This window comes from Plectropomus leopardus, chromosome 11, assembly GCF_026936395.1.
Source record: "Plectropomus leopardus strain MGB_pleo_1.0 chromosome 11, ASM2693639v1, whole genome shotgun sequence".
In the NCBI taxonomy this organism is placed as follows: Eukaryota; Metazoa; Chordata; class Actinopteri; order Perciformes; family Serranidae; genus Plectropomus; species Plectropomus leopardus.
Genome location: NC_142186.1, coordinates 9,744,242 through 9,767,836, shown reverse-complemented (window position 1 = coordinate 9,767,836; position 23,595 = coordinate 9,744,242). Strand labels below are relative to the sequence as shown.

At 38.6% G+C, this 23,595-nt stretch overlaps 1 protein-coding gene across 1 annotated transcript; it reads left to right on the top strand.

Moving 5' to 3' along the window:
- LOC121946062 (galanin receptor type 1-like) lies at positions 1 to 22,076 on the top strand. The gene is made up of 3 exons (XM_042490478.2): positions 1 to 992; positions 1,091 to 1,156; positions 17,648 to 22,076. Exons 1-3 carry the CDS (start codon positions 324 to 326, stop codon positions 17,966 to 17,968), a joined length of 1,056 nt encoding a protein of 351 aa, XP_042346412.1. The 5' UTR covers positions 1 to 323; the 3' UTR covers positions 17,969 to 22,076.
- Positions 22,077 to 23,595: the final 1,519 nt, after the last annotated feature.

The following is a 23,595-nucleotide window of genomic DNA, read 5'->3' as shown; positions in this document are numbered from 1 at the left end:
AGAGTGGGTGAGCGCGGTCTGAGCGCAGACGCATCAGGTGCGCACAAGGACACGCTCCAAGACGCGCAGCGGAGACTGATGCGCGCTGTACAAAGAAATAGATAGCCTTTTTCCCCCGAGTATTACAAATACGAAAGTATAAGAATAAAGCGGAGTATTCGCCGAAACCTTGAGATAAAAATACAAGACAGCAAGAGCGGTCATGGAGACGCACCGGAGCATAAACACTCGCTCTTAAGACAGCAGCAGCAGAACGACGCAGACCTGCCATAGGTGTTTTTTTTGCAACGTTTCAAGTTCATCTAAAAGGAAAAAAATAAACCATGAACTTATCGGAGTCCGTGTGGCTCTGGGAAGAGCCGTGGAACCTCAGCAGACCGGAGGAGGAAGAGGACCAGAAACTTTTATTCGGGATCGGCACGGATAATTTCATCACGCTGCTGGTTTTCGGGCTCATCTTTACGCTCGGCGTGCTGGGCAACTCCATGGTGATCACCGTGCTGGCCCGCAGCAAACCGGGGAAACCGCGGAGCACCACCAACATATTCATCCTCAACCTGAGTATAGCAGACCTGTCCTATCTGCTCTTCTGCATCCCTTTCCAGTCCACTATCTACATGATGCCGACTTGGGTCCTGGGCGCGTTCATTTGCAAATTCATCCACTACTTTTTCACTGTGTCCATGCTGGTGAGCATCTTCACCCTGTCTGCCATGTCCGTGGACCGGTACATTGCCATAGTGCACTCCAGAAAGTCCTCCTCTATCCGGGTGGCGAAGCATGCTTTGATCGGGGTGGTGGTGATTTGGATTCTCTCTCTGGCCATGGCTGCGCCCATCATGTATTACCAGAACATCTTTCACAGAGGGGAGAATCACACCTATTGCTGGGAAGTGTGGCCAGATCAAATCCAGAAGAAAGTCTACGTCGTTTGCACGTTTGTTTTTGGTTATGTGTTGCCCCTATTGCTGATTTCCTTCTGCTATGCAAAGGTAAGGAAAGCACCCAACCTTGGATGATGATGGATATTTCTGTACAAGCAAATATAAATATATATATATATAGCTTCCTTCTATTTCTTTGCCTACAGGTTTTAAATCACTTGCACAAAAAACTAAGAAATGTGTCCAAAAAATCTGAGGCATCAAAGAAAAAGGTATGTATTAATTTGTTTTTTGGGGGGTGGGGGGTTGGGAGTGTCATGGATTACAGCCATATGTTAGCAAACCTTATCAGTAACAAACACTGAATAAACACTGAAAAGCAGATTTACCAATTTGACTTTACTAAGAACAACATCAATTTGCAGGACTTAAAATGATAAAGAATATGACTATGAGATGGCACAAATGTAAGTTCTTGCTCAGTGAAAGAAATCTAGTCAGAATTATACTTGAAAACATGGCCGGATCGTGAGACACTGTGCCCCTGGGCACAGATGTGCAAAAGCCCCTACCACCTCTCCTACACAGGAGCAATACACACAGACTTTGTGCAAATTTTGACTCTTTTTGTCACTGGTGTTTTGAATGTCTTTTTTATTGTCACTCTTTTAGGTTTTGTGCCTCTTTGTGGTATTTTTCTATATCCTTGTGGGTTTTTTTCATCATTATTTTTTTTATCATAAATGATATGTTTCTCTTTAAGGTCTTTTTTGCCTCTTAGGGATATATATATATATATATATATATATATATATATATATATATATATATATATATATATATATATATATATATATATAGTTAAATAGGCAAAGCTCTCGATTTACCGGTCGATCTTCATTCCTACCCTCACCTATGGTCATGAGCTTTGGGTAGTGACCGAAAGAACAAGATCGCGGGTACAAGCGGCCGAAATGAGTTTCCTCCGTAGGGTGGCTGGGCTCTCCCTTAGAGATAGGGTGAGAAGCTCGGTCATCCGGGAGGAGCTCGGAGTAGAGCCGCTGCTCCTCCGCGTTGAGAAGAGCCAGATGAGGTGGCTCAGGCATCTAATTAGGATGCCTCCAGGACGCCTCCCTGGTGAGGTGTTCAGGGCACGTCCCACCGGTAGGAGGCCCCGGGGAAGACCCAGGACACGCTGGAGAGACTACGTCTCACAGCTGGCCTGGGAACGCCTCGGGGTCCCCCGGGAAGAGCTGGACGAAGTGGCCGGGGAGAGGGAAGTCTGGGTTTCCCTGCTTAGGCTGCTGCCCCCGCGACCCGACCCCGGATAAGCGGAAGACAATGGATGGATGGATGGATGGATAGTTAAATTGTTATATTGTTTTATGTCTGTAGTTCCTTTGCATCTTTTTGTATTTTTTTCTGTTTCTTGGAAGTCATTTTTTTCTCTCTGGGGTATATTTGGGTCTTTTTTTGGTCAATGTTTCTCTTTTTTCAGTTCTTTTGTCTTTCTGTAGTGCCTTTGCATCACGTTGAAGTCATTTTGTGGATATTTGTGTATTTTCTTTGGTAATTTTTTAAAAATCTTTGCAGTTATTCTGCACCTTTTGAAGTTCCTTTGCATGTTTTTGTAGCCATTTTTCGTTTCTTTGTAGTTCCTTTGCATGTCCTTGTAAGTTTTTGTCTCTGAAGTTCATTTGCACATCTTGGTTGTTTTTTAGTGTGTCTCTGAAGTCATTTAGTGTGTCTTTGGGGTATTTGTGTTTGGGGGTTGTTTTGTTTCATTTTGTGGTTACTCTGCATGCCTCAGTTTCTTTGCGTCTTACTGGGGTAATTTTGTGTCAAGTTGTTGTCTCTTTGTAGTTACTTTGCATCTCTCTGCAGTCATCTTGTGTCTCTTTTTACTTCCTTTGCATCTCTCTGTCATCATTTTGTGTCTCTTTTTAGCTTTTTTGCATCTCTTTGTATTATTTTGTGTCTCTTTGGTGTATATATGTGTATTTTTTGGTCAATTTGTGTCTCTGTATTAATTTTGCATCCCTTTGTAGTTCCTTTGCATCTCTTTGTTGTGGTTTTGTGTCTCTTTAATAGTCAATTTGTGGCACTCTGAGGTATATTTGTGTGTCTTTGTAGTTATTTGCTGTCTCTTTGTGGTTTATTTTCAAATCTTTGTGGTCATTTTGAGTCTCTTCCTGGTCATAATATGCTAATTTGAGTGACATTCTGCAGAAAAGGTAAACACAAGTCGTCCCCTCCAAATAATCTGTATCAGTGTCTCCACAGTTCTCTTACCAACAGTTTTTTCTTCTGTCGACATATGTTTTGCTTCAGTGCATGGGGCAGTGTTCTTGGCCTTTAGGAAGATATGCATCACAGCTACACTGACCTATAGCCCAGCGCACATTATTCAGCAAGGGGCTGGACTGTCTGCACCACATGTTATAACATTTCCACCTATTCAACAGGCAGTTAGAGGATTTTCACCACCTCTGTTTTTCCTTGGAGCCAAAATGATGAATTTTACTATTATAATGCTTACTGTTAACTAGCACAAAAATGGCCAAAAGGCAATTTGCAATCAAACCGCCATCTAACCCTCATTTGGTCATTTAGCTTCCATTAAGCCATCTGCTGTTGCCTGCTTGATTGTCTGTCAGTCTGTCTATTGTCCTTCATGCCTGTTCAGTTTAGCGGCACAATCTGATAACGACCAGCCTTGAAACCAGGAGTGCAGACTGCTGATCTGTTGTGAGGAGGGGAATTAGTGAGAACGCACTTTGAGGTGCACCTCGCTGCACACATGCTTTATTGCACGAGGCTTAAAACAGGAATTTTGACATGTTCTAGTGATTTACTGTTCTCACTGTGTGAAGTGCTGATCCAGAATACACAGAGGGGATGATACACTGAAAGCTTTGTGACAAACGGTTGACAAACAGTGCATTAAAACCCGACTGTAGTACATAAATTACCTTGTTAGGAGAGCTACTGTTAAACTATAACTAATGTCAAAACGGACTGTTTGCGCACACATATTAAATCTGAGTAAGGTATTACAAACTTCAAGGAGTCACTTTATATTGGAAGCTGCAACATGCAGATTTATTTTTCGTGAATATACAAGTATAGTGCCAAAATCTGTGTTTCCTTGGCAGTGTCTCTTTTTTGTCCAGTGTGAGCCAAAGGAAATATTTGATAAGAAGATTAATGCACAGTACAGCATGGTACAATATGATCTCAGTGGACAATGAATAATACATGTGCATTAGGAGGCAAATACATCAGATAAATTGTTGTTATGTATGTGAATTATTTAATCTTTGTTTATTTCCGTATGTTGGATGGGTGTGCAAACTCATTAACAGCAGCTACTTGTTTAGAGTCACACTGAAAAATCCATTCAAGTAATAAACAGGAAACATAGTCAATATACTTAAACACTTTATAGACCAAACAAAAAAAAAATGCCTTGAAAAGTATTAAAACAAACTGCAATCTAAGCTCTCCCTAAAGCTGTTTTCACTTCCATTCATTGTGTGAAATCAAGGTTAAGTCGCTGCCAGCCAAAAACACAATCCTAAGAGTAAACACGTTTTGACATTACACCTGTCCTGGCCGCTTTATCTACTCTGAGATGTGTTAAAAGGCTAACTTTGCTTACTAGGCAGTCTTATATAATGACGCTACAGTGTCTTAGCTGTCATCAATGTCCAAAATATGAATGACCACATGAATTCATGATTTGTAGTCCATACATCTTTCACTTCACATTGCTTATATTTTAAAGGAACAGTCCAACAACTTGGGAACTACACTTTTTATTATTATTATTGTTAGACAAACGCATTAACGCACTCTGAGTGTAAATATTAAGCTACAGCCAGCAGCTGGTTAGCTTAGTGTTAAGACTGGAAACTGCAAACCTAGCTCCAGAGGTATGGACTTGAGTCACATGCCTTGGATTTGAACCAGGCTTGAGTCTGAAATTTGATGACTTAAGATTCGACTTTATGAAATCAAAAAGACTTGCAACTAGACTTAGACTTTAGCACCAGTGACCCATGACTTCAGTCGGACTTGAGCCTTTTGACTTGAAAATAAGTGACACCTTCCCCCAAGCGCACAGATTAAAAGTATGTTAGTTGAAAATTGTGCCACAAATACATTATTTTTATTCCTGAAAAACTAACATTATCACTTTTAATTCCAAGCAGGTAATACCTAACTACCCAGATCCACTTTGTCTAAACCAATTCATGAACACCCAGCAAAATTGCAGGAGAGAACCATGAAGAACAAATTAAAATTAAATCTTTCAGCAAACTTATTTTAACACATAAGAACAAATTTTTAAAAGCATTAATAGTCCCAATTTGCCCTGTCCACATTTTGAAGTGCCCTTGAGCAAGACGACCCCATTTGCTGAAGATGGTAAGGCTAGGGCTTTGCATGGTGGCTCGGTGCCATCAGTGTGTGTATTTGTTGGAGCACGTTTGTGAATGAATGAATATCAAACAAACTGCAAAAGGCTTTGGATGAAAGTGCCCCATGAATACAGTCCATTAAGTCTGTTTAACATAATTTACTCTCTCACCTCCTAATGTCTCTGAAGCTCAGTATACTGGATGTTACATCCTCTGTATCAGCATCAGTTTTCTTGTACTGTGGTCAGATGCCTTTCATAAGTATTTTCATGTTTGAAACATGAGTGGATTGGTTTGTTTTTTTCTTTTTTTTTTTAAGGCATTTGGCAAATTTGCATAAAAAGTCAAATTGCAAGACATTATTGAAAGGTGACAAAAAATTACCTGAAAATTAGCTTAGAAAACAGAAATAGAGAAAGAACTATTTGAAAATCATAAAAACAGGGGACCACTTCCCTGAAATTATATTCACCATCATTATAATTATATATTTGAAATAAGGTTACAGAGGAACAGAAATGTATATTCAATATGATTAATTCTTTTTATTATTTTTGATTTTATTTTCACACTTTTTTAGGTCATTTCCTGTTTTTGTTAAATTACTTTAGTTTTTTTGTGCTAAATTTTAGTTTTTGTTTTTTTTTTAGTTTTAATATGTTGTTAGTGCGTGGGTCAATTCTCACTAGGTCGCTCATCACCATCTTTCTATATTTTCGAGACAAATCCAGCCAATTTGCTCAGGTTGCAAAGGGTTAATTCATGCAAAACCCCAAATGCCCTGTGATTCCGATGTCAACATTGACGGTGACTTCCTGAAGTCTCCTCTGGTTGCCTGTTAATCTCATTAACTGCAATTGTACCAGACAATGAACAATGGCAGTGAACAAGGTGTGAAGGGACTCAAGAGACCAGTAAAATCATCTTCTGTATAGTTTCTCTTAATGTACTTTATTTGGTTGTCATGGTGAGCCATGTCAGCATGTTTAAAAAGTTCAACCATCAAAAACTTTCATAAAGGTATTGGCAAAGAGCAGTGTTTGTTCACGAAGGTGTCCGCCACTCTGCCTCTTCTTGACTACTTTTTCAACTTTTCAACGAAACCAGGCTAGCTGTTTCCCTTGCTTTTGTATGCTAAGCTATGTTAACTATCTCCTGGATGTATGACATCTTAACAGAGATGTAGTGTAATAACTGGATACCAGTTGCCGAAAAAAGTTTCTAACTTCCAGGTTTACATCTACGGTATACCCAGTGTTTCTCCCACTTGTCCCACCTGTGAGTTCCCGCTTGTCTTATAGAGTTTACATTGTGATGAAGTCACAGATTTTTAATTTGCTGTTCGCAGCTCAAGGACAGTTTTACAAAATCAAACCTGTGTAGACATTAGCATGACATCAATCTTTCATCTCTAAAAATGTTGAACTAATGGTAGCCTAAACTAAGTTTCAGAGTGCATTATAAATCCTAAAAAATAAGGCTTGTTTATTTAAAAAAAAAAAAAAAAAAACCTGCCTGGGGGAACCCCAGTATCCTGACAGAGGTACAGTCTAATCATTAATATATAAATAATGAATATGCATTTATTAAGTGGCCCCTGGCCTCTTGTCATTATTATAAAAGCTGTCCCCTGGCATGGCAGGCTGGGTATCCAGCATTATTTTAAATGTGATACATGCAAGGGATGCTTGTCACCAAAAAATTAAATGTGACAAATAAATAAATTACCATGGGCCACAGAGTGTCCTTGGTGGGAAGTAAGGACAGTTTGTCCAAATATATGTTTAATCAATAGTTTGTCTGGTTCACTTAGGTCTCTGGAGCTCATTACCAGGCCTGTGAAATACAATGTTGGTGACAGCTGGGAAGAGCAAGGTTACTCCCACTGCTCAGACAAACTTTTTATCAGCCTCAGGCAGCTGCAGCAGGAATCAAACAGCCTCCAAAAGTTTAACGAGACAATTTCAAAGGCAAAATGAACCCCCCAAAAGTTGTAAATCTTGCTGTAAGTCCTCTGTGGATTATCCATTTTGAATAAACCCCCCCCCTCCAGTTTTAAATCATGTTCAGCTAAAAAAAAAATCTGCGAAACAGTTTTTATAGTTCATAGTTAACGTTTTTGGAAGTACCAGAATTTAAGAGTTCATTTTACTTGGTAAACAATAATGTCTGTGATGGATTCTCAGTGTAGAAGCAGAGGTTAAAAAGCCCGTAATTAGCAGCGTAGTTTGAGGGGGTTTCTCTCAATGATACGAGTCAGTCAGGCACCCAGGCGGAGCACACAGATGGTTATGGATAATTAGTAACATGAATATTTGGCTAAGTCATCTTCAAATTGTTTAACAGCATCTGTAAACAGAGACAGGGACAGCAAACAGCTGCAAACTGCTCGTCTTTGACAGCAGTGTTGTTATCCTGAACTGAGCGCACGATGCTACCACGATTATTTGGAGTAAAGTTTCTCTTGTATCAAGCTTTGACACACAAAAAACTTAATATCTCAGTTCCAAAAATACATCTTGACAGCTTTTAATCAATTGTTGATGTATTTCAGCATCTTGCTTTCAACAAAACAGGGTTACAAGTTGAGACAGTATAGCTGGAGAAGAAAGGCTAAAGGCATGAATTTTATTACATCTGTCTTCCTGTGGCGATGCTGCTGTTTATATTAGCCTAACTGATGGCTCTCGGGGGGGTTGAGGTGAAGATATAAATGTGTTATGGAGACTATCCAAACAAAGCATGGTTATTAACAGGCTGCTCAGCTTGGGAACATCTCCCTTGCTACTGTGTCTTTGTGTATGTGTGTGTGTTTGTGTGTGTGTTTGTATTAGGTTCGGGCTGATATCTCTGGCCAATATTGACCTTTCATATAAAATTGGCTGTCGCCCACTCAGTGACATTTATCTCTGAAATGATCGATAAGGTTTATTGTAAAACTGATCGACACTGCACTCAACTGTGAGAATTTGACTTTGAAATGACGACCATGAGGCATTTCATTGGGTCTGCACAAACATTTGTGCAGGCATGTTATCATTATTGTCATACTGCTTATCAGTGGAGAGCTTCGGTCTCCAACTGTACCCACAGTTAATCTATTTTGGTCTCAGTTGGAAAGTTCAAAAAGCTTTTTCTTTGCTTTTGCTTATCCACAGTCAATGTATTACATACAGTAGATGGTGGTCAGCAAGTTTGGAGAAGCAGGCTGGAGTACTATGGAGCCAGATCAAGGCCAAAAGCTTTGTTAATTTGAAAAAAAAGATTATAATATTAATTGAAAAATAAAAACATTTTGAAACTGAAACTTCAAATTTTGATCTTGAATTTTACAGTTTTAAAATTCAAGATCGAACTTGACTATGGATAAGTACCTCATACAGCGCCACTTAAAAAGACCCAAATTATCCCTTTAAGTCAAATATTTACTCTCCTTTTAGCTCTGTTTTGGTCTCCGTCAACTCCTGAGGAAAATATCAGACTCTTTTGATGCTCCACTATGTTCACTGTGTAGCTAGTCACTGATTTAACTTTGTCTGTGTGAGATTTTGTAATAGGCAAGTATTGTGAAGTTGATTTATCAGAGCATTTTCACAGCTTCACACTGCTGTTTCAAATCATGCAGATAACTGCTTTGAGACTGACCTAACAGTCAAGTTTGGATATTAATGTATTTGGTCATTTTCAAGCATCAAATGTTCTCACATTGCAGAGGACACTTTTATGTAATTTTCTCATCTCTTTCTATTCCAGATTATTCAACATGATTTGTCCTTTTGTTCCAAAAATAGATAAAACCTCTTCAATCCTTTGCCAGTTCCGTTATGAACCCATTATGTGTTGATGAGTTTTATTAAAAACTGCAGAAATGTAACTTCCTGAATACAGTGTGTAATGCCGATGTGTAAAATGACACACAAGGCATGTTAAACTTCTATTTGATATTCTAGCACAGACATAAAAAATTGGATCTTGGAATATTCCACTTCATAGAATTGCAGTATCACTTCAGTGAAGTGTTGAAAGATGGAACATTGTCAAACTGTGTGAAAGAAATTGTATTTCCTGTGCTACTGAAGGGGAAATGCAGCAGGACTGTTGAGAATATTAAATTGGACATCGGAGAATCTGGTTGCTATGGCAGCTTCAATATGGCGGCATCAATTCAGCATTGGTCATCAAAAGCCTGTATTGGCCAAATGTCAGTGTGTACTCCCATAATTTCTGCAATTTGTTCATTTCTCATTTTATTGCTATGCTGCATTCTGTCTTGCTGCTCCTGTACCTTTCCCTGCTTAATTTGTCACTTTACATTTACATCAACTGGATATTTGATTGCATGCTCAATTAACTAGATTTGACATGTTTTGGCATATTTTATTTATAATTTTTAACTTTCGTTAAAAATTATAAATAGGAAGTGGCATTTTTATTTTTTATTTTCAGTGAACTGGAACTAATTACTTCTGTACTAAATTGACCTAGAGATGCAGTGGAGAGGTTCAGCATGTCTGCATGTAGTTACTTTTTATACACTGACACCTTCCATCTGTAGCCTTTGGCTTTACTGATAGTCTTGCCTGAGGTAATAACATCCAACACTTTCCTCTCAGATATTGCATTAAAAAAGGGGTTTTGCATAATTATCACATTCAATTATCCGGTTATCATATTTAGTATATCTTGTTAAATTGCATCTTTTTTTAGTGTGGTATATGGAGAGAGGTTCTAGGTGGAAATTGCAAGACAGAGTGTGTATTCTGTCATTTATATACAGATCTTAGTCTGTGCAGTGAGGTGTCTTATTCTGTCATTGTCCAGTCATTATTGACATTTCACAGAAATGGTTTTGTATGTATTTTGTCTCAATAAATACTCTTTTTATTGTTAAGACCCAAGGCCAAAGAAGCATTATGAATAAAAAGCTATGTCAATACAGACTTACTAAATCTTTGTAAACCTAATATTCAGCTTTGTCAGCATGTACCAGACTGGAATGAGATTACCATTATTATCTGCTACAGTATGTACTATATATGTCACAGTCTGTAAAGATAGACAGCATGTCCACACTTCCTCCAACTGTACAAAGTTGAAACCAAAATATCCTGAGTCTGTGCAATAGCAATAGCAGGAAGTCCATACTCCTGTCTGACCCAGCCACGAGCAGCACCATTGTTTACAAGCACACGTTTGACACACAGACTACAATCTTTACATCAAACCCCTTTTTATACACTAGCATCAAATTATTAATTTAAACCAAACTTATCAGAAAAAATAAACACATTGGACCACGTCCCAACTGTGAACATGAAGGGCGTGGAGTTTATGATCTGTCCTGACGCCAGCCACAAGGGGGCAATCAAGATGTTTTGGCTATACTTTTGGGGAGCTGACTTGAAGGAAGCCAATGCAGAAATGCCAAAAAACTGCAGCTTAAATGGGTTCTTAAGGCTGGCTCCAAAACAGAGTCAATCTCTACGGACCCATATGTTAAAATTCTCAATTTTACAACATAAATAAACATGTTTATAGACTGGTTCATAAACAGTTTTAGCCTCTATAGCTAATTTCAACACTAATGACAACTGTACTGGGGTACATTTTTATGGCTTGTGCCGCTTATGACAGGCTGTCTGTGAGATCCAGATCCATCTCACAGTCCTCCACAGCTTCACCCACTCATCCAAATATGGCAATTACTCCAAAAACCATGATGTCATGGCTGAAATGCTATACTCAAGGCTTCAAGACGGTGGTCCACACACCAATGGATGACACCACACAGTCTGAAAAAACAGATTTTGATCTGAACAAAAAAAATTAACGCAACAGTTTGCATCAGCTATTTTGAGTTATGACAGCTTTTAATGAATGCACATGCTACGAGCGCTATACATTTAGTTAGGGGATTTAGCTCATCTCCTACAATCAAAGGCATTTTTAAGTAGTGCTTACTTAATAATTGATAGCAAATCACAAGGTGGAGAAAAGTTAAACTATTAAGCTAATTCCATTATGTTACTACAACTTGAATTTTGTTTTTAAATCAATTAACAGAGAAATTTGAGTTTAAATTGCGCACAATTTAAGTTGAGGTAATTATCAACATTATTACATCAACAGAACTCTTAAAAAACCTGTGTTGCAACTTAAAAGGTTTATCTAAATCAGTAAACCAGTAAATATCCTGGTGATTTATTAGGGTCATTATTTATGCAGTCTATTGAGCTGACATGCTGTACATCTTTATATACAGTCATTGGGGAATAATTCTGATATGGGGGCAAAGTAAACATCATCAAGATTGCAGCAGGATCTGCTGAGTTACATGTCAATAGGAGAACGTGATCTATGTGGTGCTGTTCAGTCTAATGTAATAAACTTAAGGGATTCACAAGGGCCCTGAATAATTATGAAATTGAATGCACATGGGTGCACTGCATGATTAGTTTAAGAGGGAACTGCTGTAAATTTATGAGTAACTCAATAATAAATAATAAAAAAATAATAGAAATAATCATACAAATAATAAAAATTATTTAATTTAATTAATTTAATTTAATTAAAAAAATTAAATTAAAAAATCAATATTTTTATAATAACAATAGATCTGTTATATTATAGTTTAAATGAGGACGCAAACACAGAGGAGCAGGAAGACAGGTGGTTAGAAGAAAAAGCCAGCTTCAATACTGGTAAAAACCTGAAAAAAACAATCAAGAAAGAAAATAAAAAAACAGGCAGGCAACAAAATCAAAGTATAAAAGACACAGGAATCAAAACTACACTGAAACAATGAACACAGGGATGAAGTATAGGAAAAAATTCAAAACTGAAAATGAGAGACTGAGCAGGGACCAACACCGTGAACACAGGGATAAACAGAGTGGTGAACACAGTCACCCTGTTAAGATCTAGCATTAAAATCTGTGGTTTAGCACTAGTAGGTATAAACAGTCTCCAAGAAGCATTTCTGAGCCACGTTCAGGGGAGGTTACATACCCATTTTATCTCGAGTTGGATGACGTGAAGAGTTACCATCCCTCGTTTTGCCCTATGGAAGGAGATTTGTTGATTTCTGCTGACTGATATCTCCAGCTATACTTGACACTACTGTTAACAGGAGTAGCAAGCATCTACAGAGCAAAAGTGTGGACATAATAACTGTGTGCAGGGCAGTAACAAAATCAGAACACCACACAGCTGGAGACACATTACAGGAGCAGGGATGAATGGTGATGTGTTTCGGTTGTCCACTTGCTTTTGGATCACTGAAACGCATACTAATACCAGGCCTAAAGAGGCTCAGTGAAGAAAACTGATGAACTGACGAAGGACAAAGGGAAATACACAGGTGTATATTAAAAGGGAACTAATCACCAGAACAAGACACAGCTGGAGAAGGTGGACACAAAATAAAGGAAGGAAACACAGGGACTGGCTGACAACAAGGGTGTGGTAGTGAACACTAGGGTGGAGCAAACCAGACTAAAACAGAACAGGTGTCCAGGGAAGACTCTGGGAGCAGGAAAGGACTAACACGACTGATAGAAGACAGGTGTGACAGAAAACAGGCGTTAAACATACAAAGGCAGGAAGTAAAACAAGACATGTCACATGTGGAGCTTGACTTTCAAAGTAAAACAGGATATAATCGCAATGGATGAAGATGTGAAACGAAAAAACGCAACATTAAAAACAAAAACCAAGAATCATGTGACTGTTTGCAGTGTAAAAGGGTCACTTTTAGTGAAAAAATAGTAGACAATTAATATTATTAGTATTATTCCCAAGTCAAGCTTAAAGGGCTTAAAGCTTAAAGATGCATCTTCACATAATTTTACTTTTTACATTTTTTCTTGTGGGTTGTTTTTATATGTATTTTTTGGGTGGACATGTTTTAATTTTTTTTCCTGTAGGCCTGTGTTTTTTATGACTTTAGTTGTAAATGTTGGTTTTGAGAAGTGCTATATAGATAAACTTTATTTTTATTATTAATATTATTGGATTGATTTTTTGGCTTAATATTATTATCAACCTTTTTGTCAGCTGCAGCAAGAAGCCATTTTTGGAAAAAAAAAAAAAAGAAACTGAATACCTGCCCAGTACCACATGGCAGATGGACAACATTAGTCAAGCTGGTGAACATAGTGGATCATTTAGCGGCTAAAGAGCCAAATATTTTGCTCCAGAGTTGGTAAACAGAGCAAATCGAGAGAATATTTGAGCTACATTGCCAGACTGCCAGAAACAAAACTCCAAAAAAAATCTCAAAAAAAAAAAATCTTATATATATCTATATATATCTATATATATATATCCTTTATTATATTGCTCTGAGTCTGCAACTTTTTCTCACAATTTCGTCAAAACTATAAGAATATGCCAGTGCTTTTTTAAACAACATTAATGCAGCTTTAAGGAAAATTAATTCCTTTGGAGTTCTGGCATGTTGCCCATCATAGCTCTTGTGTATTGACAAAAATGACTATCTGCACACGCAGCTTCATAATAGCATTCAAAAACACCAGTAAGTCATCGTTGCTGATGATCTGTCCCCAGATTCATTTCAGTATTTTACACAACAATGGCACATTTATTGGCTGTCAGGTGAGTTTAGCCTCTCATTGTGTGAAGAAAGCTTGTTCTGTATTTAAGAAGTAAACCCAGAATTATTTAGTAAAGGTAGCACAAAAATGAAATCTTTACCTTTAAGTAAGTTAAGTTTGTCATCCATAGATGATAGTCAGAGAAGTCTTAGTGTATTGCACAAGATGGGATATGGAAAAAGAGTAATAGAGTAGTAGCAGAATAATTCAAGATAAAGATTTTCTGTTGTGTGTGTGTGGAAATGTTTTGTGTGGGTTTTTTTTTCCTGAAGGCATTTCTGTTTAAATTCTCTTAGGTTTTAGTAACCCAGTGAAAGATGATTCCTTTTATAAAATACACCTCACGATGCATTATTCTTAAAAAACTAAAAACATAATATATGCATTATTATATGTACAATATATTACAGTATGCAAAGCAGAACTCCTGAGTCATGATGTAATGATGACACAGTTTTGATACTTAACAACAAATGGAAATGGCAATAACAACAGTAAATGAAAATGGAAGTAAAAATGAAGAAATGAAAATGAAATTTTACAGAGGGAATTTCATTCCATTTCTGTTGTCCTCAGGCAGGAAGCAGGAGCAGATGTTTTTTTGCAGCCAACTGAAGAAGTAGCTGAATCCACACATCTCTGTCATTTTGACCTCTGAAAAAGCAAAGGATGGGAATCAGCGCCTGAACTCATCACAGCAGAAATAACATTTAACCACAGTGTGAATGGAGCCAATTATGCAGACACAAATTGACATGAATAGTAATTCCTACCTGTTGTGGTCTTGAAGGATTTGTTCACCTTCACTGGCTGTTCTGTTAGATCAGCTCATCCTGAAGTGCAGAGATGGAAGGGGAATCATCTACAGGGATTGCAGGAGGTAGTGGAATGCAAACCACAGTGGAGCCTGGTTCGGGATCAGCTGCTGGCAGTTCCTCAAGGCCAATATCAATGCCAATTTTTTGTCAGGGAGTTTGTCAGAGAGGGCCTGAAGAGCTGGAGGGGCTGGCACCACATAAAAGTCTGGTTTTAGACCAGGTGCTGGCTGTTCCTCTGCTTCATCCAGACCAATGTTGGCATAAAGTTCTGGGCTGGAGGTCAGGTTGTTCTTTACTGCAGAGATGACAAGAGGTTCATCTGCAGGTATCACAGGAGGTGGTGGAGTGGAAAATACAGGAGAGTCTGGTTTGGGATCAGCTGCTGGCTTTTCTTCGGGTTTATCAAGGCCAATTTTGGCAGGAGCATCAGCAGAGGGGGTCAGGCCATCCTGATCTGCAGTGATAACAGGAGGTTTGTCAGGGAGGGCCTTAAGAGCTGGAGGTGCAGGCACCATAGTAGATTCTGGTTCTGCACCAGGTGCTGGCTGTTCCTCTGCTTCATCCAAACCAATGTTCGCAGAAGGTTCTGCACAGGAGGTCATGTTGTCCTGCACTGCAGAGATGACAAGAGGCTCATCTGCAGGGATCACAGCAGGTGGTGGAGTCACAATCATAGAAGAGTCTAGTTCTGGATCAGCTGCTGGCTTCTCCGTTGTTTTATGTAAGCCTGTGTTGGCTTGAGGAAATTCAGCAGAGGGAGTATCGGGAATAAGTGCAGCAGAAATGATAACAGACTGTGATTCTAGACCATGTTCTAGCTGTTCCTTTGCTTTATCCAGGCCAGTGATGGCAGAAGGTTCAGCGTAAGAGGTCAGGTCTTCCCGCACTACAGTAATGGTAGGAGGTCTGTCAGGGAGGGTCTGGAGAGCTGGAAGTGATGGCATCTCAGCAGAGTCTGGTTCTGAGCTGGATTTGGCAGTTCCTCTGCTTCATCCAGACCATCGTTCAAATCATCAATGGCAGTGGTGGGCAAGGGGTCAAAACTAGAGGTCAGGTCCTCCTGCACTGCACTGATGGTAGAGGGTTCATCACAGAGGGTGAGAGGATGTGGTGGTGCTGGTACCTCAGCAGAGTCTGGACATAGCGCTGGCTCCTCTGTCTGACTGTGGTTGATGGTTAGAGGAGCTGGTGGAGGAGTAGTGTTCATAGAGTCTTCTCTGATTAGTTCAGTGTCCTCCTCCAGACTAGGCTCCTCATTCATGTCTTGAGCAGAATTGGTTTCAGCGTCTGCACCGTCCATGTCTGCTGGCTGGATGCAATCCATTTTAGTGTCCATACATATAGATGGACACATAGATGGACCCCAGGCAGGAATGGCTTCCAATGTCATTCTGTGGTACATCTCAGGGGAATGAGCCAAGCACTGAATGTATTCCTGTATTTGACCAGCATAACAAAGAGTGGGTGGGAGACACTGTCCAAGATGACATATAATTTAGAAAACATCCTCCCCTCCGACATTGCCACCACAGAGTTCAGCTCCACCTCCACAATGTTGCTGGCATAATGGATCAGTTTATTAACACTGTTGACATCCATGACCCTCAACTTGCACTATCACAGCTGAGTGCTTATATTCATGAAAAAGGCCCGAAGCTACTAATGTGTAGTTTCATTGGTTACATCACTAATGTGTAGGCAGAAAGTCATGCAGCATTTTTAGATTTTAATTACAGCAATCACCTGAGTGACTTTTATACTGTACAGTTTTTAAGCACAGGTGTGGCAAGGTAAATTTGTGCAACAATGATAACAGAGAAGTCCTGATGTTATACAAAATGGAATAAGATTATTCCATATTTTGACTTGAGTCTTAAGCCTGAGTACACAACCCATTCTTACTCTTACTGTTCCTCATTCGTTAATGACACATTAGAGGTACCCTTTAGCATCTTTATGAGATGCACTGGACCACATCATAATAAGATGGTCAGAGCAACTGATGTGTATAAAGATAGAAAAAGGAGATTGGATAGGATGGGTCAAACAGACACAGGACAGATTGCTGTTGTGTCCTGTGTGAAACCAAAAGTCAAGGTAACTTTAACCCAAACCTTTAACTTTTCCAAAGCCTAATGAAATGCTTTTGTTGCCTAAACCTAACCGATTAAACCCCCAAACTAAGTAATGTCTATATTGAAAAGACTGTAGACATGTAATGAGCTGAAATATACATTTTCGTGAACACAAGTTCATTATGAAAAGACACCGTGCATAAACAGAAACTGACATAACGTCCCTGATGCGAATTTGCGTTTCCTAGAATAGAGAGGCATAACCCCTGCTAATCTGTTTTACTCTATCTTTGACTGGCTTACTCTGACATTGCTAAACAATCTCACTCTTTTAGTCTAAACCTATAAAAGCAACGAGTACTATCCAATCAGAGGAAGAGTTGGTTACGTCAGGCTTTTGCTACCCAAAAAAAATGCAAATTCACCAACCCTAGTCATTTCAATTTTGGACATTGCAGAGAGGCAAATTTGCATATCTGAGAATAGCACAGACCTGACCTGCCCTACCCTCCCTCTGATTGGCTTGTACTAGTTACTTACTTTGGTTGAATTTGTTGGTTTAGTCAAGAGAAGTTAGGTTTGGGTTAGGGTAAGAATGTCAGGGTAAGCCAATCAGAAGCAGAGTAAGGCAGAATGGGGGGGCCGAGCCTATGCCTAGCTAGAAAATGTAAATTCCCTGCCTAGAGTGTCGTAGTTTGGCGCGTAAACTAAACACTGGCATTTTACAAGTAGGGAGTGAGAATGTGTTTAAGTACAGCATTAATGTTTTCCCATAGGGAACTGACTAAATCACTCTCCTGTTCTGTTATTTGTCCCCCATGTGGCTCCCAGACAGCTCAGACAGTCCTGGTGGTGGTGGTGGTGTTCTGCATCTCTTGGCTCCCTCATCATGTCGTTCACCTGTGGGTAGAGTTCGGGACCTTCCCGCTGAACCAGGCCTCGTTCGTATTAAGGGTGGCCGCCCATTGCCTGGCGTACAGCAATTCATCTGTCAACCCAGTCATCTATGCCTTCCTGTCAGAGAACTTCAGGAAGGCATACAAGCAGGTGTTCAAATGCCAGATTGGTACCAGTGACTCCCCGCTCAACGACATCAAGGACATCCGCAGCAAAGTGGACACCCCGCCCTCAACTAACTGCACCAACGTCTGATCCAACGTCTGATTGAGGTGTGGATGGTGTGAATGAATTCTGACAGCTGTCACACTGACGCTCAATGTACACAGTGACAGAGCCATGAGACATGAATGGGTGAATTTTTTTTTTTTTTTTGATGTAGGTAAGTATCGTTGCTTGGATATTGCTACTGTTCCACATAAGCGCTGTTTATTAAGGATCAGAGGAAATAAAGCCACTGTGGCTGCAGGGCATGATTACTCCCTCTCTGATCAGTCTGTTTTTTTCTTTCATAATAAAAGAGCCTGAAACTTGGGAAAATGATCCTCTCTCTCTAAAGTGAAACTAATTTTGATTGTAGAAATACTTAAATGTCACATCACAGTATAGGTGCAAGCCAAAACATAAAAAAATATGAGTTCATTGTAGTGTCAGACTTCAGAGGTATTAAAAACCACATTTGTTTTTTAAGATTATTATTGAATTATATTGAGTCACAGCACAATCATCTGCTGAAGTAAAACTGTTGTTTGAGTGTGTATTTTCTATCTGAAGAACAGTGTTGGACATTGCTTATTAACATTTTTCAGAACTGTGATGACTTTTTTTTTTAGAAACAAGTAAGGGACTGTAATTTTAATTTGAGTAAAAACATTACTTACCAACTGCACTAACACTCTGACACCAATGTTTCACCAGGAATTAGATGTTGGATGTGAGTTCAGTGAAGAAACTGGTCCAGGACATGATAGCTTAGTTAGCTTGATGCAGGGGCTGGAGACAGCTATTCTCTTTAAAAAGAGACAATTTACAAGATGTAAAATACACTAAGATAGCTTAATTGTTACCATTATGCTCTTCAGAGTTGGAGGGTGAATGCAACAACAAAAGCCAGTTTCACAAAGAAAGACTTTGGTTAACAGTTGGACCTCAGACAGAGGTCTAAATTCATGTTTTGCACAAAGCTGTATATTAGTGACTATTTTAAAGAGGACTCATTTATTGTGGGCTTTGAATATCTTATTTCAAGCTAAAAAAACATTTGATCTAGCAGCAACGTCAAACTACTCAGCTCTCATCACGTAAGCAAATGTAGACGTTCAGCAGTTACTAAGACATTTCGCTGGCAAATTTTTAAAGAGTTTAACATGTAAAACTTTCCAGCAGCATGACTTCTCATTCCACTGCAGAATAGTGTAGCAAGGGAACAGCTCAGCACTTTTGCTGACACATCTGTTAGGATAGTTTCCTTGGGCAAACATAAAGGACTGATGATGTGTTTACCACAGTATATTTCCAACTGGTTACTGTGGTCTCTAAACACTCTGTTCCCTTGTCATTGCTCACTGTACAACATTGTTAGCAGGCCACAAATCATGAGCCATGGGTTCCTAATTTGGTCTTTGGGTGCCATGGGTCAGGTGTCACTGGTTCTTATCATTGAGGCCTGGCTCTTAAGGCATATTCCTCACTATTAAAGCATAACTCATAAGGTGTACGCGGAAAAAAAAACGCAAAACTGCTTTTGCATGCATTTCAAATTTATTGACCTTTGTGGGCACAGCTAATCTCTGTTGACCACTGCTTAAACTTATAAATTATGAAAATTAATTTCTAAATTTGAATAACTGCACTGTGTAATAAACAATTTGCCTCATATTGCGGCTGGACAAAAATATATCCTCGTAAACAAAGCAATCTGCTGCTAGCAACATTAGAATTTTAGCCAAGGTTGTGCCGTTTAGTACAACATTAGTAGTTCTGAAATGATAAATGCTGTGCCAACCAATGCAGAACATGCAACACATTGTTTTTCCACTGGAATGAGAATATGCCTTTAGTTCTGTTACCCTTAGGATAGGGTGGCCATTGTTTTACGTTTAAAATAAGTGAGTTTTTATTTTTGGGGAACTTCTAACTCACATTAGACTTATCTAAGAGAAAAAAATACAGTTGGCTGAACACTAAAGTCAATGTCTTTGTGAAACTGGCTCCTTAAGTGCAGTATGCCTCCAAACTGCTGACCCTTTGTTAAAATATAGCAACTCACTTTCCCATTTCCTCATGTTAATAACAGGAGATGCAATCTTTGTTTGTGGAGTTTTGGTGTTGTTGGAGAAATGACTTGCCCTGCTAACGAAAGGTCACCACTGTAAATAACAAAAAGAATACCATCGCCATTGCATTCAGTATGATTAAAGAATGTATTTTAAATTTAACTGTAAATATTGACACTGATTTACACTGAAGCTGATATTCACATTTGCCTGTAATCTATATTTGGCTGTTATGCTATGTTTTTACAGTTTTCCAATTGTGTTGTACTGTGCGACTGAGCCAGGCTGTTGGACACATAAAGCTTAATGCTTGTTTTGTACCCTTTCTGGTAGCCATATTTCTCACCAAAAACAATCTATCAGAAATAAAGAATTCTGATGTTGTATATTCTATATTTGTGATGTGCCATGCCTCCACAAAGCAGCTTTACCTCAGTGTAACACGATCATGAAAACTAAACAATATAAAAACCACACTGTGAATTGCACAGTAATTTATGTACATCTTTGGAAGTTGTGGACTTGAAGGAACGTCTCACAAAAGATCTGAAATTCAATGTGGATTCTCAGCCTGCAGTTCGGCAACAGTGTGCCATGAAGGAAAGCACGTCTGCTGTGACTGATGATGAATGATTACCATTAACTTCATTCAGAAAGAAGGAACCAATCAGTGTAATCAGCAGACTCTGCCAGCGAGGATGTATCAGATGTAGAATTCAAGGTTTATTACTTAGGAGCAGAGGAAATGTAGTTGATGAGTTTTGTCACTACACCACTGACTGTACAGATGGTGATGCTCATTCACAGGACTGAAGACATTTTTGTAAAATGGGACATGTAACCCAGGTGGTGCGAAGGACATGGCTTTTTGTTTTGAGGTGATGGTGGACACTTATGGCAATGTGAATTGATGGAATTCCTGTGGTCACTGATACTGATGTGAAATAGTGTTGTTTCCTTCAAAATACCCATATAAAGAGCATAAGAACCTTTTATGTTTTTAGCAGAAAATGCATTGTTTGATAATGTAACAGGAGATTACAGCCTGCAAATTATACAGTGTTAAATAGCCTATATATGGAATATAAATTCAGTATAATTATTATTGCTTACTTGAGACACATATGGGGAAAACTATGGGTTTGAGAGAGAGTTCGATAAATTACACTCCTTCTTTAATGAGAACCCATTTTATAATTAGGAGTACACCAATGTATTACTGAGCAACAAGGCAGGAAAAATGGGCAGGATAACTGATATTCCAATAAATTTAGTCTTGGTATCATATATTTTAAAATTAGAACATTTAAAAAAAATAATAATAATGTAAAATGTAAAATCACCCTTGGAAGTAGGGTGTACCTCTATACAGTCCTGTGGAGTAACTTTTTACATATATCATATTTACACAGCACTGTCTACCACCCCAATCAGTACTGTTAAACATAAAAAATACTGGTTAAACACATGTCTAAGTGTACAATGGAATTTTCTTTTTTGCAATTTGCAAAACTGCACTTACTTACACTGCAATTTGCAGACTGTATTCTAAAGTGTTACCTTTAATTTTGCTAATAAAACATTTTAGACATGATTTGACTTTTCAGTGTTAAAAAAAAAATTGAATTTTTTATGACATTAAAAGAGACTGTGAAAGCATCAGATACTTTGCGTGTCCTTGAGTGAGGACATGTAATACATGTATTTCAGTGGAGGTTTCTTGAGGGATTCACAGTTTTTCTGTTTTGTTTTTTTTTATTATTCATTGATTCATTTATTTAGAAGATAATGTTTGTAAAGCTTTTGAGTGCTTAATGTGTTTTACTGAGGGGTCCTGGTGTCTTTTCAACCTTGTTTCCTGTATTATGCAGCCGTGCTGTTTAAATCAAACAATTTACCAGTATAAGAAAATGAAAGATAAGTTTCTTGTATATTTAACATTATGTGCTTGAAAATGCAATGTGAGAAACAATTAGGGCTCTCTGGAGTTCTCAATATCTGGATGGTATTTTGGATTATGTCTCAGCTTTTGATTGTGTCTTTATGCAGTGCTAACCATACAATTATATTAAACTTTGTGAGATTTCCTTGAAGAGTTCTTTTTATTACAAAAACAATACATGATTTACAGTTTTTAATTCTCAGTGCTTCCTCACAAATGAAAATCTCTATAAAAGGAACTTCTCTTCAGACTCACTTTCACAGTCAGTTTCATGGCTCCAGTGGGAGCTATGTACAGTCTGAAGTGATATGTCACCTTAGTCAGTGTCAGTTGGGTCTGTACGTCTGTCCTCATGAATGTGATATCTCAAGAATCAATCAGTCAGTTTGATTGATTGATCACAAGTCTCCATGCCTTGAGAAAAATTACTTCAAATTTGGCACAAACATCCACTTGTACCCAAGAATGACTTACTGAGATTTTGATGATCAGAGGTCATTGTGACCTTGTCTGTCTCGTTCTCGTGAATGTAGTATCTTGAAGAAATCTCTTCAAATATGGTACAAACAGCCACTTGGACTCAACGATGAACTGATCTGAATTTGGCAGTCAAAGATCAAAGGTCAAGGTCACAGTGACCTCACGTCCATCTCATGCTTGTGAAATCATTATCTCAAGAGCACCTTGATGGATTTTTCTTTTAAAATTTAGCACAGATGCCCAGCCTGATTCAAGAATGAACCAGTTCGAATTTAGCGGTCAAAGGTCAAATCCACTGTGACCTCACAAATCATGTTTTTGTTCATAGGTTAAGAATTCATATGCTGATTTAGAAAAGCTCAAAGCTCTAAAAGCTCAAAGGTAAACCGCTCTGTGAATTTGACCTGCAAAAAAACACTTTTCTGGTCATTACTCAATGTCATGATTTGAGGGGCAACATTTGGTCAGATACAGAATTAATGGCACAATGACACACATGTTGAAACTGTTGTAATTGCATAGACCCTCTATGTTACAATTGCAGTTGGATACACAACACAATTGCTTCCATCCATCTAAATGAGGTTCAATTGCATCCACTTAGAAATGCAATAAATCCAGATCAGTTTATGTAAAACTCAGCTATGACACCCTTAGTCATCTAAAATCCACCAAGAAAACTTTGTTGGCTTATATCCAAGACTGCGGCAGTGAACAGCTGCAGTGGATAATCAAATTTTTAGAATGAGCACTGTTCTGTTTAACACTAGATGAATTCAAAACACTTTTAGCGAGGCACAACTCTGCTGGCCAAGTCTAAGTGATGTACACGGGCACATTGTTTTGTTTATCCATTCATTATTATTCACCACAGCTGGTTTGGACACCCAGACTGGCTGACACTCATCTGGGATCCTGATAAACATACTGTGTCATGGGATAAATGACTTGCTTTCCAAAACAAATTTATTCTAGGTCCAGAATACATTTTTGATTTGTGTCATTACTTGTGTTTTCTTTCTCACATTTACAGATAGGCAAGTGATGATGACAGATTTGTGGACACCTCCCTTCTTTACAAGCTTGGCTTGAAACACACTATCTAATGCTGAATTACTCCCACAGAAGCTCTCTCTGTGACTGCTATTGTTCACTCTATGATTGTTTATGTAATAACCCACAGA

Coding starts and splice junctions, on each gene's coding strand:
- LOC121946062 (XM_042490478.2), top strand. CDS start 324: ATGAACTTATCGGAGTCCGTGTGGCTCTGGGAAGAGCCGTGGAACCTC. Junction 993..1,090: donor TTTCCTTCTGCTATGCAAAG/GTAAGGAAAGCA, acceptor CTTTGCCTACAG/GTTTTAAATCACTTGCACAA. Junction 1,157..17,647: donor CTGAGGCATCAAAGAAAAAG/GTATGTATTAAT, acceptor TGTGGCTCCCAG/ACAGCTCAGACAGTCCTGGT.